Genomic DNA, 17,312 nt, shown 5'->3' on the forward strand with positions numbered 1-17,312 from the left:
TAGTAACTTACAGTTTGTTGGCGAATTATGATACAACTTAAAACCCACCTTCTGTAAAATGCTGTTTCTCACCTTTCAATTTGCTGTTTCTTTTCCAGATACTGGACATGGAACAATTTACACCTCTGATGATCAAGGCATCATATACTCCAAGTCCCTGGAAAGGCATCTCTATACTACCACTGGGGGAGAGACAGATTTCACCAATATAACCTCCCTACGAGGCAGCTACATTACCAGTGTGCTTTCAGAGGGTGGGTTTTCATTTTTCAAATTTCTTTAATTGTCACTGAAAGTTTATAGGATTGCTGAATTCTTCTAAGAAAATGGTTAAAATATTTGGATACAATTTCATTTAGAATGAAAGAAATACTCCTATCACTTTAGTAATATACCTAGAAGATGTTCTTGTGGAACACTTTTATAAAACTTCATAATTAATTAGCTCTTTGGCTGTCGTTGTTTATGCCATATTGACTAGAACTGTTTAGTTTCTGCCGAAAGTTGAAACTTTTTACATTACTTGTGTAAAGTAAGATAAAATTAATATGTGCCAAATTGTGATGGAAGGCAAGCAATTTCTGTAGATGGCGATCAAACGTTTTGTTCAGAGTGGAAATGTCAAGCTACAATGTAAAACTTTGAAATTCTGTATGGAAATTATGTTTTATTCAAACAAACAAAAAATAACACTTCTGCATAGGAACGGGTGTTTGAAACTTTGAGGTCAAACTACATATATTGGCCCAATTGCTTCTAAGCATAGGGATGATTATTATATCGTAAGTAACACAGACAGGACAAGCTGTGTTTCTATCTTGTTTCCTTCCCCATTTGCTGAGAAATGAATGATTAGGTGCCAATTTAAATCAGTGTATATAAAGTGCTTTTTCATACAATGTAAGTCCCTGAGAAGAATCTATAGTCCGTTTGCTATTATAAACTTGTAAAAAGAAATTACTGAAGGAAGATTATTCTTTCTTGCATGACACTAATGGGTGGTTTGCTTGTGGGTTGGTTTCCTTATCTACTTATTTTCCCTGAATAAATTTCAGATGTTGTTTTCTGCTTTAGTTTAATTAAAGTGTAATCTGCCTTTGAAAAATAAAAATTGATTGGTTGCTAAAAAAAAAAAGCTTTTTAGTAATTTTTTGTAAAAGTTCATGGTTCTTTGATGCTTGGGATAATAGCTGTTGCATAACCTGGAAACAAACAAACAAACAAAAAAACCCAACAAATTTTTAGATTTTCTGAGGATATTGTATGGATTATAGTATATTAGACAAAGTTATGGATTTTTTTCTTCCTTCAATCAGATAATTCCATTCAGTCTGTGATTACCTTTGATGAAGGAGGGGAATGGATCCACTTGAGGAAACCAGAAAATGCTAAGTGTGACTCAACAGCCAAAAATAAAGAAAAGGTTTGTTTTTTAATGTATTAGCAAAAGTGAGATGTGAACTCAATCAGTGTTGACAAGCAAAAGAAGTATGTACGGTAGATCCAAACTAATTTTTACTGAGATCAAGGAATCATGTTAAGATGTTACATGAACAAAATTGATGTATTAAACAGCCTTTGGAATTGTTCAGTTGGAAGCTGACTTGTGTGGTTGTTTTAATTCATATGCAAGGCAGATTAATGCCTAGAATTTGAGATAAAATTAAAGTTAAAAATATTATTCGGAACATTTTGCAAGGAAAGTAGAATGCTGAAAAAATGTATACTGAGTGGAGTTTAATTTAGCCAAAAGAAGAAAATGTAAAACTATCGAACCTATACAATTAAAAAGTTGCTTGGACCATGTGGGTTCAAAATGAATTGCTTCACTTTTGAGATTTTGATTCTTAAATGAATGAATGAATGAACCTTTATTATCAAAGTATAACATGTATACAGTGAAATTGGCTGAGCCTCCCTCCATGCCCCCTCCCACAACTCACAGTGTCTACAAACCCCCAACTAGTTACACCCTGTGAGCTAATTGCACAGCACGGCGGCCTCACGAGTCTGTCATGCATAAAATTGTGTCCCATTCAAGAGCCTGACAACCCATAGATAAAAGCTGTTCTTCAGCCTGTTAGTCTGCCCTGGCTTTGCATTAGTAAAATTTTTCTATATTAGCAGATGTATTGAGATGAGTAATGACGCTAGCTTTGCATTTAATGAAATCATATCCATGATGCACTTGTATTTTGTCCCTCATTCTTGTTTGGATTATCTTATATTTACAGTGCAACCTTCACATTCATGCGTCCTATAGCATCTCCCAGAAGCTGAATGTACCTATGGCACCTCTGACTGAACCAAATGCTGTTGGAATTATTATTTCTCATGGTAATGAATTAATCTTATGCACACATAATATGCAATGACATAATGTGCAAGAGCAGAGACTTTTCTTGTGATCCTTCACTACCTTTAGATTGCTTTTTCTCCCTGCTTAATTAGGAGAGATACACTGTAAAGGATGTGAGAGACTGTGGGCTTGACAAAGAAATACATGTGGCAGGTCTTTGTGAGAAAATTGATATAATTGCCATTTATGGTGCTTTATGTTGCAGGAAGTGTTGGAGATGCTATCTCAATAACAAACCCAGATGTTTACATTTCGGATGATGGTGGCTACACCTGGATACGGACACTTGAAGGTCCCCATCACTATGCAATATTGGACTCTGGAGGCATCATTGTGGCTGTTGAACAAATTCATTTTGTCAAAGAGATTAAGTACGCAAGAGTTTTGCTAATATTCGTTTAGTAGGAGAACATAAGTTCTCTGTTTGGTTCTCAGCCTCCACATCACTGGTTACAGAAATTCAAAGACATTGTTTTCCTGGTATAATGTCAAATTAGATCGCTCTGAAATTAGAACATATGAAATATATAAAAATTTATAAAAACATATAAAGCTTTAGATAAAAAGGATTACAACAGAATTTGTAATCTTATTTTAAAAATAAACTCCAGAACAAGGGGCTTAATTTAAAGTTAATATACATGGAATTATATCCAAGAAAAAAGCTTAGGAAAAAGGGTGCAAAAAAGAAAGGCAATCATAGTTGAGCATATAGTTTGGGGTAATACAGGTAGTCCTCGGCTTACAATTTAGTTGAGTCCAAAATTACAGCTGCAAGTCATGCTGATCATTAATTGGGATCACTGACCCAATTTTATGATATTTTTTGTAGCAGTTATTAAGCAAATGTGCAGTCGTTAAGTGAACATCACTATCACTAAGTAACCACTGTGGTCTTTAAACAAACTCATTGTTTGCTGGAAACCCAAAATAAACATTGGTTTATGGCAAAAACCGTAAATTGCGGTTATGTGACCTTGGGATACTGCAAATGGCTGTAAATGCAGGACAGTAGCCAAGCACTCAAAGTGTGATCACATGACTGGTGGGGAGGGAGGGAGGTGTTGGAACTTTGAATCCGGATCATAAGAAATTTCTTACAGCTTCTACCAGTTGCTCGGTGACTGGTCATTAAGAGAGAACTACCTGTAATCTCTTGTGAAGACATGAGTTGTTGAGGAAAAAAGGAAAAAAAACCTATTTTTTTAAACCATCTCCTCCCCACCCCCCACCCTCCCCAAAAAACCCAGAGGTGGGGACAAGGTTGTTTTATGTATAAGCTTGGGTTTCTTTTTCCTGTATGACTCCAATTTTTTTTGGCTTAATAAAATTAGTCATCTTGTTAGGGACTGTTGTTAAATTAGCTGTCTGATCAGTTTAAATAGATCTGGGTCATGATTCGAAACCAAATGTCTAATAATTATTTATTTTAGGTTCTCAACAGATGAAGGACAGTGCTGGCACAGCTATGTTTTCAGTCAGGAGCCTATCTTTTTCACTGGTTTGGCCTCAGAACCTGGAGCAAAATCAATGAATGTTAGCATCTGGGGATTTCAGGAGAGCTTCTTATCTCGCCAGTGGATCTCATATACCATTGATTTCCAAGATCTCCTCAGCAGAGACTGTGAGTGATCTTATTCCTTACAGAAATATCAGCAGCCACACACACTATTACGGCTTTATGAATCAGAACAAATGAGGCAGAACATCTTGTATAGGCTGCGATGTTATTCTGATGTGATTTGGTACCTTTCCAATTAGAATACAGGTAGTCCTTGCTTAGCAACCAGTTGTTCAGTGAGTGTTCCAAGTTGCGACAGCACTGAACGAGTTGTACTTACAACTAGTCCTCAAAATTCCAGCCCTTCCAGTACCCCCACAGTTATGTAATCATGATTTGGGCAATTGACAATCAGCTTGAATTTAATGACAGTTGCATTATCTCACAGTCACATAATCACCATCCAGAATCTTTCCTGTTGGCTTCCCACATGCAAAGTCAGTGGGGAAACTGGCAAGAACAGTCATGTGCTGCTCTGATAAGTTTCTCTCCGCCTTCCTGAGCATTGTGCCAAACTCTGCTCCCCTCAGCCTCCCTGAGCTCTTACCACACCATGCCTTCCTCTGCTCAGCCTCCATGCACGCCTACCATGCTTTCCTTTCCTCAGCTTCCCTGCACTTGCACTGTCTCTCCACCCCTCAGCTTTCACAACACAGTAGCCCACTTGCCCAACTTGCATGTGACCTGCATCTCCCCCACCCCCCCCAGCGGCACCCATTTGAGACTATATTTATGATGCCAGCTGCAGATCTCCAATCCCTAATATTTTCAGAGCTGGGCAAGATAATTTTAAAATGCCTATTTAATTCTGGAAATCTCTGAATTTTTCAAAAACAATTGAAGAATTTGAGCAAGTTTTGGGGCCAATGTAAGAGCACAGATAAATACTCCAGCTATTTCTATATGTAATTCTACAAAACATTTCCTCCGTCTTTGTTCTCTTAAATTGATTGTACAGGGGAGCAGGGATGTCTCCCTTCATTCCTTTTTGTTGATTGGTATATATTGCAAATGCAGGGCCCATGAGATGTAGCTTTGCAAACTCTCAACTGGAAAAACTACACAATTCCCTTAGGGTCCCATAATACCCAAGTGTAACACTTTGTGAAGAATTGAAAATTGTCAGGAAAAACGCTTATTACTCTTTCTAGTTTTTTTTGGCAATCTTAGAAATCTGGTCATTATTCTTTCCTCAGGTGAAGAAAAGGACTATACAAAGTGGTTGGCTCATTCCAGCAATCCCAATAATCCCACAGATGGATGCATACTGGGCTACAAGGAAGAATATAGACGCCTTCGCAAATCATCTGTCTGTAAAAATGGCCGGGACTACATTGTGACCAAGCAGCCATCTGTCTGCATTTGCACATTAGATGACTTTCTTTGGTACGCTAAAAATCAAGAATCTGGTAGCACCTTTTTCAGTTAACACATTTTACTACAAGGCATAAGCTTTCATAAGTTGCTTTTGGAAACTTCATTAGATGCTTAGAATGGCATTTTTCTTTCTTGGTCTTTTTTTAAATGTTATGAAATGGTTAGAGCTATTACTTTTTTCTATCTTTATTTTTCCACTAGAGCTTACCAATAGGCAGTAATAATGGCACAGTATTTGCTCAAGATTTTCAGTTGTATCATGTGGCTGAACTGTACCAGAGACACTGTGTGCCTTATTAGTCCCCCCCCCCCCTTCCTCTGGGATTGCTCCCAGGTCAGGCCCCATTTTTCTGCTTCCTTTGTTCTACTCCACTGGATCACCGGAATTCTCTGCCAATTTTCTTATTGCCCTTTTCAAGTCTCTTCTATTTTCTCAGACTGTGACAGCAGAATCCAGCTCCATTGTCATTAGGGAAGTTGATCTATCTCACTGGTGACCTATTACACGATTTACATATAGCAGTAAAATATGCTTTGTTTTAAGCACCGATTGATGAACAAATCATAGTGGCCTAGTTCTGATCTAATTGCAAAGCTATGCATGTTTTATGAAATCCAGTGGCTGGATTCAAAAACCATAGTACTTTAGAACCACACCAACCACATTAATAAAAACATTTAAATGAATTAAAAAATAAATAATGAAGTGTGAACACTGCCACCTTCTGTGTATGACATGGCATAACACAGTTATAGTCCAAACTACAAAATGTATTGCAATGAGTGACCATTAGTAAACTAGAGAAAGCAATGTGAGTTAGTGTGTCAGAGATTACTACAGCAAGCAATAAGAGTTGTGCTAGAAGCTGGTTATGATTACCACGTTTTATTAATAGGTTTGTTTGAGATGGCACTATTTTGTGCTTTTGCACAAAATACCTGAACTTATGCTCTCAGTTATGGCTGCACTTGTCAATATTTCTTTAAAAAAGGCATTTCTCACTGCAGTAGGATTCAACAAACAGTAATACCATTGTTCTAAAATTCTAATGTATGTTATGCCTTTCATTTTGGCACAAGATCTATTTTTTTGATGTATTTTTCATTCATGCAATACATGAATGAATATAATACATTCAATGATATACATGTGTGGCTTAAATATTTAATGTATTACAAATTAGATGCTTATTCTGGAAAATGAGTAGGCAGTTGGAAGCGCAATGCAAAAAAAAAAAAGTGTCCTCTGGAAATATGGGAATCTTCACTAACCAGCTCATCAGCTGAATGTTTGCAAACAGGTTATATAATGGTAGTGAGAAATCAGCAGGCTTGTTAAGCATTAGCTGGCTGTTTCATACAGCATCCCATGTTTGTTTCTTAAAGATTAGTGGATCAGTAAACCGGTAGGACCAGATTTCTGATTTGCATTGTTAATGAAAGTAGAAACCAGTCATCTTAGGTTAAGTTTGTTGGGAGGATCAGGATAAGGCTTCCTCTCAGCAAACTTACTGTTTACCTGTTATATGAAGGGAATCTTGATGATCATTCCAGAACTGAGATACTGTACAGTGCTGTTGTTGAATATCGTACTCCCAAAACGGCAACAGTATAAGCCCGAATATGTGCTTTAACCTGGATTTAATAGAATTTGTTTAAGCTTTCTTCTACCACTCTGAACTTCCTGGAAAATTAGCAAACTGGCTTGCCAGTATTTTTATCATTGCATTGCATGAACTATCTGTGTTATTTCCTTTTTTCGAGCAGTTGATTGGAACTTCAGTAGAATCATGAGATATTAAAACAGGAACATGCTTCCCCCAAGGCAATCAGGAGCCATTGCTGTAGATTTCTTAGTAAATCTTCCATCCCTACAGATTTTATAGGCTCATATTTGTCTAAAGTAGGACTAGACAACCTAATGCCCTAAGTCATCATGGCTAACAATAAGAGATTTTGAGAGATGTAATCCAAAATATGGAAGGCAACAAGTTACCTGCACCAAACTAAAACTTGCTACCTAATGACCTGTCCATGAAAAAATGGAACCCAATGATGTCCAGAACAGTACCATTCAGAGTATGTCCTATTACATGGCCAAATACAGGTAGTCCTCAACTTACGACCACAATTGAGCCCAAAGTTCAATCGGTTTTACCTGTTTTATGACCTTTCTTGCCAGAGTTGTTAAGTGAATCATAGCAGTTGTTAGTAACACGGTTGTTAAGTGAATCTGGCTTCCCGATTGACTTTGCTTGTTAGAAAGTTACAAAAGGTAATCACATAACCTTGGGACACTGCATCATAAATCATAAATATGAGTCAGTTGCCAAATGTCTGAATTTTGATCACATGACCATGGGGATGCTGCAGTAGCCATAAAGGTAAAAAACAGCTATAAGTCACTTTTTTCAGTGCCATTGTAACTTTTGACCAAATCACTAAAAAAGAGCCATGGTGGCACAGTGGTTAGAATGCACTATTTCAGGCTAACTCACTGCTCACTGAGAGCAGTTTGGTTTTGACCGGCTCAAGGTTGACTCAGCCTTCCATCTTTCTGAAGTCAGTAAAATGGGGATCCAGATTGTTTGGGGGGGGGGCAATATGGTGGCTCTGTGAACGGCTTAGAGGGGGCTGTAAAGCACTGTGAACCGGTATATAAGTCTAAATGCTATTGCTATTGCTAAATGAGCTGTTGTAAGTGGAGGATTATCCTGAATAAATCCCAAGAAAGTAAGATATGCATAAGTAATGAAGTGGGATGGTGTCATCAGTCTGGAAACCTACCATACAGTAAGCTCAAGTAGAGAAACGATTGGTCCGTGGAGTTAACAATACAAGTAGTTACCGTATTCTTATGAGCCACTCTGGCACCTTCCACCTGCCCGGCAACAGCCATCACTGGCCCCACAGCACTCATGCCATCCTTATCTGCTTACTAGCCTGTTTGCAAAGCACCTGGGACTCGCTTAATGAACAATTCTCATTTAATGACAGCATCGGAGAGTGCTGGGATCGCTACTGCTAAGCAATGTGGTCACATGACATTGCGCTTTGCCACCACATTGCTCAGCGCTGATAATTCCAGTCTCAATTACGATTGTTAGCCCAAGGACTCTCTGTAGTTCAGGTGAATCTTCATTTTGTTCTGGTCATTTCTGCTGAAAGGCAAACATTCAAAACTCCTAGGTTATTAAGGAGGGCACTTTGTTGGGAGTGAAGTCATTATAAACTGAAGCAACTATGACTTTTTGTCCCCAGACCAGTATGGCAAAGAGAACAGGGACAATTTCACCTCATCTTTTCCACCAACCAGATCTCTGTAATACGCGTTAGGTAAGGTCAATAGTGCACAGCCAGATGATCCTGAATGTTATCATAATTTTATTGTTTTCTAATCTGGCATTCAGGAATACCATCTTCATACTGAGTTGGGAAGGCACCATCAAATAGAAGACTATAGCTGAGAGACTAACAGAAATCAGGAACGCCTGTCATTTCTGTATCTTCCTCTGCTTGCTCTGCTTGCACTGCCTGCCACCGAAAGACCTTTCATTATTTATTTTGAAAGGGTATGCATGCACGTGTGTGTATATGTGTGTGTATGTATGCATCACATTCATGATAAAGCATCTTAATAACCACCTGTCCCCTCTGCAGATATTTATATAACCCCAAGTATCATGATAACAGTCAAAATATTTACGGTCTTCTTTACACACATAAGCTAAATATCAATAATTATTTGTGTAAACGTGCATATATGTTTCAGATGAAGTCAGTGGCTTTTCTTTCTATGTATTTGTTTGTTTATTCTTCCCCTAGTGATTTTGGCTATTTCCGCCCAGAAAATCAGTCTGAATGTGTGGAGCAGCCAGAGCTGAAGGGTCACGACTTGGAATTCTGCTTGTATGGGAAGCAAGAGCTATTAAAGACCAGCGGGTAATTTTCTTGTAAGATTCTAATACATCAGCAGCAGCATGCAAATTGATGTCCTTAGCCAGCAAGAGAAATTGGAAGATGGCCTTAGGGTTGTGGATCCTTTTATAAAATAAATATGTTTTAAACTGTTGGGTCTTTTAGGGTCCCATGGCATACAATCAATGAAAGTTCTTATCAAGCTCTGACATCTGACTTAGATGTCAGAGCTTGATAAGAACTTTCATTGATTGTATGCCATCATATTAAATACCATTTTGAAGAGCCAGTCCAAAAATAATGCTTACTGTAGGGGAGTGTTTTAGAGCTTGAGATAACTCAAGGTTCATCAGACAAATAAATAGCCTTCAGCTTCCCTGTTCTGAACTGGCACTGACATAGATAGCTGATCTTTGCTGGCTTGAGATGCTCTCACTCATTAAAAGAAAATTTAATGAATGAAGAGAAGGACGAGGGGTGACATGATAGCAGTGTTCCAATATCTCAGGGGTAGCCACAAAGAAGAGGGAGTCAAGCTATTCTCCAAAGCACCTGAAGGCAGGACAAGAAGCAATGGATGGAAACTAATCAAGGAGAGAACCAACCTTGAACTAAGGAGAAATTTCCTGACTGTTAGGACAATTAACCAGTGGAACAACTTGCCTCCAGAAGTTGTGAATGCTCCAAAACTGGACATTTTTAAGACGAGATTGGTTAACCATTTGTTTGAAATGGTATAGGGTTTCCTGCCTGAGCAGGGGATTGGACTAGAAGACCTCCAAGGTCCCTTCCAACTCTATTATTATTATTATTATTATTATTATTATTATTATTATTATTATTATTATTATTATTATTATTATTATTATTATTATTATTATTATTATTATTATTATTATTTCCCCAATTACCCTATTAAAACTGTTTTTGATTTTCAGATATCGGAAGATTCCAGGGGACAAATGTGTAGGTGGGAAGAATCCCAAACGTAAAGAGACGGATCTGAAGCAAAAGTGCACAAGCAACTACCTGAAGTTAAGCCCCTCGGTAGGCTACGCAAAAAAAATGAAAAGAAAAAAAAATATCTGCTGAAATAATTGTGGTAGATAAGGAAAAACATTCTAACATAGTCCAAAAAGAGGGAGAATGCCCAAGAAGTATTTCTCATAATTTTTCATTCGTTTTTCTGATACTACTAACCTCGATTTTGTGCAGTCGTTGTGATAAATGAGCTTCGGAAACCAGCTGCTGAGACCAGCTGCTTTGCAGACTAGCTGCTGATTAGCATTTTGAGGGAGGGAATCTAATTGCAAAGGGCTTCACCTTTTTCAAATTTCTTTTTTTTTTTTTTTTTTTTTGCTTTTCCAAATCTGTGCCGCATTCAAGACAGGAGTGCAGAGGCCCTTTTGGTAAGGAGCAATTGAGAGATGCTAGAAAGATCATTAGAGAAGCACTTTGTAGCTGTAATGGTCTTGTGTCTAATAATGTGTTACTTAAAGCTTTAGATAGCTTTCTGCTTTCTTCCTACAGAACACTTCTTCTAACTCTACTCCAGTCATCCTGGCTGTAATTGCCTTGATGCTCATCACTGCTGTCGCTGGAGTAGTCATCATTAAGAAATACGTCTGTGGGGGAAGGTGAGCCTCGGAGGGGAGAATGACAAATAGAGTTGTAAGGGAAAAAATGCCGTCTTTGTTACATAGATGTGGAAGCAACAGAATGAGACTGAAATGTATTGGCAGCAATGTCATCCTTATATGAGGAGAAACAAGACATGTGTTCCTATAAACTGAGTGTTAGTGATACTGCTAAACTCTTTCCTTTTTTTTTTTTTTTTGTCTCCAAAGCAGTCCTTGATTTTGTTTGTTTCCAGAATTGGGCTTTGTGATTGAATGAAAGCAGTGTGTGTGTGTGGGGGGGGAAAGGTAGCCTTTGAGCCAGCTGATTGTTCCAGATATGAGGCTGTGCTGCTGTGAATATTCTAGAACAATCTGCTTTTAGATTTAGAACAATGAGAGACATGAAATGGGAGGGGGGCATTGAGAATCATGAGCAGCTGGGGGGGGGGGAGGAAGAGAGGTTTTTTTTTAAGTTGACAGGCTTGCATAGACAAAATCAGAGCAGTAACTTTTATTTGCCTGACCAAACCCATAAGAGGTTCACCCAGAGCAGGAATAAAGCTCAGATCAGATTTTCGGAAAGTCTGGCGATCTGTCAGAATCATCCACCAGTCACTGAAATGTTGTCTAGTTGTATAAGGGGTGGGGATGGAGGATTGCTTATCATTTAGAGAGAACTTGGTATCACAGAGTTGGAGAACCACTAATATAATGAGAATCACTGTTTACTTCTAGGCTTAGTAACTTCTCTGACCACTGTTCCAGTTTCTATCATTTTGAAGGCTTTATTCCTTCCACTTTTTATAGCTTATTGTTACTGTAAAACAGCTTACTGAAGAAACTGAGATTAGTAATAGCAGCCGATATATTAAGACCTTCAAAAGATCTCTATTTTAACTTCTCTTTAAAGGAGACTGAACTGATATAATCAAATATACAATAGTTCTTTCATCGGTGTTTTTCATATTCCTAGATTTCTGGTTCACCGGTATTCTGTCCTGCAGCAACATGCAGAAGCGAATGGCATTGAAGGACTTGACGTACCTGGTGCCAGTAAAATTGGCTACCATGATGATTCTGATGAGGCAAGTGACTGTGCCCCTAAACATGCATCTTTCTAGGCAGTCCTGGTTAACTAAGAACCTGACAACTGTGAATTGTTTTTCTATATTGTTTAACATACGTCAGTTTAAAAAGGCAATACAATTTCTGAGATAATGGGGGCAAGAACTGTTTTAAAAGACTGGCTAGCTTTACATTTACCACAGCCAGCTTAAGAAGAATTCTTAATTCAAAATATTAGTTTATAATGTTTTTTTTTCTTTCTTTTTCTGCTCAGGATTTGTTGGAGTAGTGATGGTCTCACTAGGATTGCACACTTCTTAAGTTTGGCTGCTGCTATAGAAGGGCATGAATGCCAACAGTCCATTTTACTTCTGATATGGATGCCTTTCCCGTATCTGAGAAAGTCTATATTCCTTTTGCTTCTATCAAATGTCTAAAACCAACAGAGCTGCAAGAACTGCATAAGATTTTTAAGGGGGAGGGCAAGGTTCTCTAACTCTGATAAATGAAGAAGGAAAGCTGTTTAATTTAAATATAATTTTATTTTAATCAGATTTCTCCAGCTTTAGAAGGAGATCTAATAGGACTGTGAAATAAGGATTTCACTAAATATTAGCATTACTAGGTACAATGTACTATGCTGCTGGAAGAAACTCCCAAATCCCCAAATGGGAAACATACTGCACTCCAACACTGATAAAATTGCATTGAAGCTCTTTAGCACAACAACACTCCTAGCAAACAGAGCAATGAGATGCTGGGCAGAGATTGTGGGTAACCAGCATCACAATGGGCTGTGTGCCAAAATGCATTTTATTTTTGTTTTATCTAAAATGTAATCAAATCGGTAGATGTGTACTGTGTAACGTAAGGATGACTCCAAGGCTTGAAATACGTCTGCAGCCCAACATCCTATGATTCCAAGGAACTGAACTGTGAAATTAGCATGTGTACTGCCATACATTCAAAAACAAACTGCACAGCTCTGGATGGGAAAGAGATGTTTGTTTAAAAAAAAATCTAAAAAAATAAGCAGTACAGACCTGTTAGAAGTAAGAGTTATTTAAATTGTTTAGGTACCAAATTAGGTACATTGTTTAGGTACTAAATTAAGTACATTATATCAGCTTCTTGAAGAAAACCTGTTACTTGCAGCAGCACTATGAAGGTTTCAATATTTTCCTTTTCACTGTTTTCTTGAAAGCAATAGATTGGTGCTTGCCACTTCGGCACCATTTTACTATTGTGGATTTATGAGCCTCTTTATATCAGTATAGTTAAACTGTTGTAATACCTTGTGAAATCATATGTTTGGTTTTCCGAAAGTAATAGAAATGGACTCTTCACAATATTTAATTCAAACTGTCTTGAAGTCTAGAAACTGATTCTACTAGAAAACCAGTTGACCAATTTAAAGCACTCCAGGCCAATAGGCAAACTTTGAATTTTATGTGGGTATTCTTCTGTTTTCCCAATGGGGCGACTCCATTGCTTCCCTCCTGCAGTTTCTACTCCGGGAGGTTCTTTAATCCTCCAAAATATATTTGGGGTACATGTTGGGATGGAAGGAGAGGAATATATTTCAATACATTCAGCAACTGACTGAATGTTTCAGTCAATTGTTGAAAGACAATTGGGTAAATCCAACTCTAACAATGGTGAGGTTTTTTTCCACTGATGGTGGAGAGAAGAGCTGCAGTGTACAGACAGTAGTACATGGTTACTGAAATTGCAATTTGAGGTTTTCCCTGCTTAAATTTGGGGAAAACATTGGGGGAGGATTCTTTGTTTTAAAAATATGTTAAGACCTATTTTAGGGATTCCATTACAGATATCATGTGCTTGCTTCAAAAGATTAGAAAACCATTTCCGGGTTCAGCTGTTACATCCAGAGTGATAACTAAGCTGCCAAACACTGAGCAATATTGCCCACCTCATTTATAAAGCAAATGGAATCCTTTTATTTGCACTCCAAAGGAATGTTGATAAACATTAACCTTAGTTTTTGATGTTTTTTATTTGTCCTTTCATTAAAGGATTACACCCATAAGAAAATACTCTTTGTTTCAGATATAATTTCGGTTTCTTTCAAAATAATGAATTGTGACTGACTTTTCCTCATTTGAGAATTGGGCTTGGCAAGTAGAACTATTTAAAAAAATGGAAAAGAACCTTTTTTTTCAGGACAGTTCTACATCTGGATCTCAGGGTGTTTTGCATGATGATGTTCACTCATCTGTTTCCTTCCTTCAGTCTTATCTGGAAAAGGACCATACCAGCAAAAAATATCCATTCAAGGTCTGTGCATGAGACTTCTCTTCTTCTCTACCAATCTGGTACTTGAGATATACTTCCAAAGGTTATGTTGCTTGAGATGCTGCTATCACAGCATTGGAAATCATAGTTGTTGGGTGGGAGAGTATGCAAAGACTCTGGACTGACTAAAAATGGAGGAAATCGAGCTTATATTGCACTAAATTGGGTAATTACAAATAACACCAATGTTATATGTTACACGATCTCATCCCGGTCTAGCATACACATTCCTTTTTGCAAATGACCCATCGTCAGCATTCTTTGGTGATTAATTGTTTAATATTTGTCTCATCATTCATTTTCTTTTCATTTCATCTTCACACAGACCCTAAGAGTAAGTTTGGTCTGTTTGAGATGCAATTAGCTTGTCACTGGTGACTTACATCAGACCAGTTAGGATTTGTTAGCTGTTCCAAAGCTAGCTGGTATTTCAATATAGATCAGGCTACTAAAGTTATAATGCTTTCCAACTCTCCTTTGATAGCAATAAAATGAGAGTGAGAAGCCTGAAAGCAAGTGCTTGTCTTGAATTTGTCCCCCATCCCTCTCAATTCTTGTGCCCTTCCTTTGTACCATTGCATGATATGATGATGCCCAGAGTAGTAATCTTTTTAGATTGTTGATCCCTATTGAAAAAAATAAATGCAACAGGAATACTCATAAGACAAGAGAAAGGGCAGGAAGAAATGTCTGTTCCTGGAAGACCTGTTCCACATTAAACTCCCACAAGTTATCTTTTGCTTATAGTATTGGATAGTACACAAGCATACCTGATATATCAGTAACATGTGTACAGTGCAATGATAACTCTTACAGCTCATGGTTACCACTTCTTGAACTAAAACGTAGTCCTTTATTTCACTCTAAAACTATTTAAACATACTTGTGCAGAAACCCCCTGTGTAGAATCAGATTGCTCCACTAAATTGGATGTGATGACTGAAATCTGGTACTGGAAATATAGGAGAAAACCTGTCATAGATCTTCTCCAGCACAACGTGTATGTAATAAGTGATTACTTCCTCTTTCTAGTATATGTCAAATTTCCCTGACAGGCTTAGAAATCTTGTTACCGGATATTTATCTCTCTCAGGCCAGGGACCTCTTCCTTTGCCTCATTTCTATTGGCCTTTTCTTCTCAAGGTAGAGTACATTGACTGACACAGTGACAACATTCCAATAAACTAAAATCTGCCCAGTAAATCAGGGGCTTACGACTGCTACACATCTGCGCTGCGCAGTGGTAGTCTTCCTCCCATAGTGTTGAATATGTAGATAATGTGACATATTTCTCACTGTTTTGTAAGTGTTGCCCAAGCAACATAGCAACCATGGCAGCGTTGCCATTGCATGCGCTTTGAAGCATAATTGTCTTCCTAATGTGCCTGCAAGGCAGACCATTCTTGTTCCATACCATCTGTGGGATGGCTACAGAATGCTATGTAGCCAAAAGCCATTGTTAATAGCACTCCTCTATACAGAATTTCCTAAGATGTACAGTCTGAGGCAACATGAAAAAGATAACAAAAAGGAGCCATGTATAGAGTTTTGTAAATATGCCTGGCTATATTATAAATTTGTACTGGTATTTTTCTGTATATTTGCAATATTTGGGTTAGAATTAATAAATGGGCTTTTATTTGGATTTTATGTTGTCTACCTTTACTCTTGAGTATCAAAGCTCTTATAGGATTATGTTTACAACTAAGCATTACTTAGCTCATGTTTTCAGACTTCCTGCACAATATTCTGGTTTTGTATAAATGAAAGAGGTCTAGTTTCTATCCCTGGTTTGCCTTTAATTGACTGCTTCTTACTCTCTCAACCATTGTGCTCTTCTGTACAGTAACTTGACCAATTCTATGATTTCCCCTGTGAATAGTCTGCAAGACCTCTATTAGAAAGGTTAGATCTCTTTCTTTTGTTTCATGGAAGAAGCTCAAGGCTCAAGACTTTTTTTAAAAAAAACTATGCTTCAAGCTAAACAGGTCATGAATAAGAATGAACGGGAGAGCATTGGGGCATCTGTCATGATGCTCTGTCATCCATCAAGAAATTGCCAATCCTTTAATGCAGTGTTTTTCAATCACAGCAATGTTAAGATGTATGGACTTCAGTTCCCCAGCCTGGAAAGGGACAACTCGCTGTGGGACAACTCGCCCCAGGACAATTCAACAAATGCAAAAGTTAAGTTAATTTCGACGGAACTGAGGCCAGTAATAATAAATTCAATCCAGAAATACAAGAGTTACAATAATTTCAACGAAAATGTGGTCACCAATAATAAAAGACACACACACACGCACACACACATGCACACCCAGCCAGTATGCTTCCATTCTGGGAGCGGAAAGTTGAGGTTGAGCAAAACTTTCATGTTTCATGCTGTTCAGATCTTAACAGGCATAAAGTTATTTCTGAATCGATTAAATGCAGAATCATATTTTAAGAGCAAGCAACCTGGTTTCAGACTCTTAAATAGAGAGAGATGAGAGAAGACCATTATATTTTTAGGCTTTTCAAAAAAACAACCTGGTTTCAGAATGTATGTCTAGCTATATAGGTATATGTAGCTTAGGGAAGCGATGGAACCATTCTTACCACACTGATTAATCGGCTATAAGTGGAGTAAGCAAGCATTAAAATCTGACATTTTGGATGGAACAGTAACTTTTAGTTTTCTTTGACTATTTTAAAGCATAATGCTCCCGTCCAGCATCTTTGGATTGAAATTTTGTCTTGTCTCCTTCCCAATAAAAAACGGCAGTTTTATCAGAGTTTCCCTTTCACATCCTTGTTTGCCCATTTTCCTCACATGTCTGATAGGACTTTTACTTCAAATACATTTCATATATAGATTTATCCTTTATTTTGCCACTCCAGACTGAATTAGGTATACCACAAAAGGCCTGGAGTTTGTAAGAGCCTTGTAGTTCAAATTTATTCAGATTAAAACCTTGCAAAATGGAATTACTGTTACTTGGTGATGGATCTGGCTCTATTTCATCTCTGATCTTAGCTAATTTTCTGAATTTTTGTTGCTGGAAATGAAATTTGGTCTCCCGGCATCAGTTTTAGCATTTCGGTTGAAATTGTT

At 37.7% G+C, this 17,312-nt stretch overlaps 1 protein-coding gene across 1 annotated transcript in view; it reads left to right on the forward strand.

Moving 5' to 3' along the window:
- SORT1 (sortilin 1) overlaps nt 1-15,860 on the forward strand; it is a 45,106-nt gene extending 29,246 nt beyond the window's left edge. Inside the window, exons 10-19 of the mRNA XM_029287243.1 lie at nt 99-254; nt 1,317-1,423; nt 2,235-2,337; nt 2,565-2,730; nt 3,793-3,983; nt 5,117-5,306; nt 9,123-9,239; nt 10,154-10,262; nt 10,746-10,852; nt 11,808-15,860. Of these exons, the coding sequence (XP_029143076.1) occupies nt 99-254; nt 1,317-1,423; nt 2,235-2,337; nt 2,565-2,730; nt 3,793-3,983; nt 5,117-5,306; nt 9,123-9,239; nt 10,154-10,262; nt 10,746-10,852; nt 11,808-11,955 (1,394 nt within the window). The 3' untranslated portion in view covers nt 11,956-15,860. The remainder of the gene's footprint in view (nt 1-98; nt 255-1,316; nt 1,424-2,234; nt 2,338-2,564; nt 2,731-3,792; nt 3,984-5,116; nt 5,307-9,122; nt 9,240-10,153; nt 10,263-10,745; nt 10,853-11,807) is intronic.
- Nucleotides 15,861-17,312: the final 1,452 nt, after the last annotated feature.

The sequence above is a fragment of the Protobothrops mucrosquamatus genome, unplaced genomic scaffold, assembly GCF_001527695.2.
Source record: "Protobothrops mucrosquamatus isolate PMUCROS unplaced genomic scaffold, P.Mucros_1.0 scaffold_270, whole genome shotgun sequence".
In the NCBI taxonomy this organism is placed as follows: domain Eukaryota; kingdom Metazoa; phylum Chordata; class Lepidosauria; order Squamata; family Viperidae; genus Protobothrops; species Protobothrops mucrosquamatus.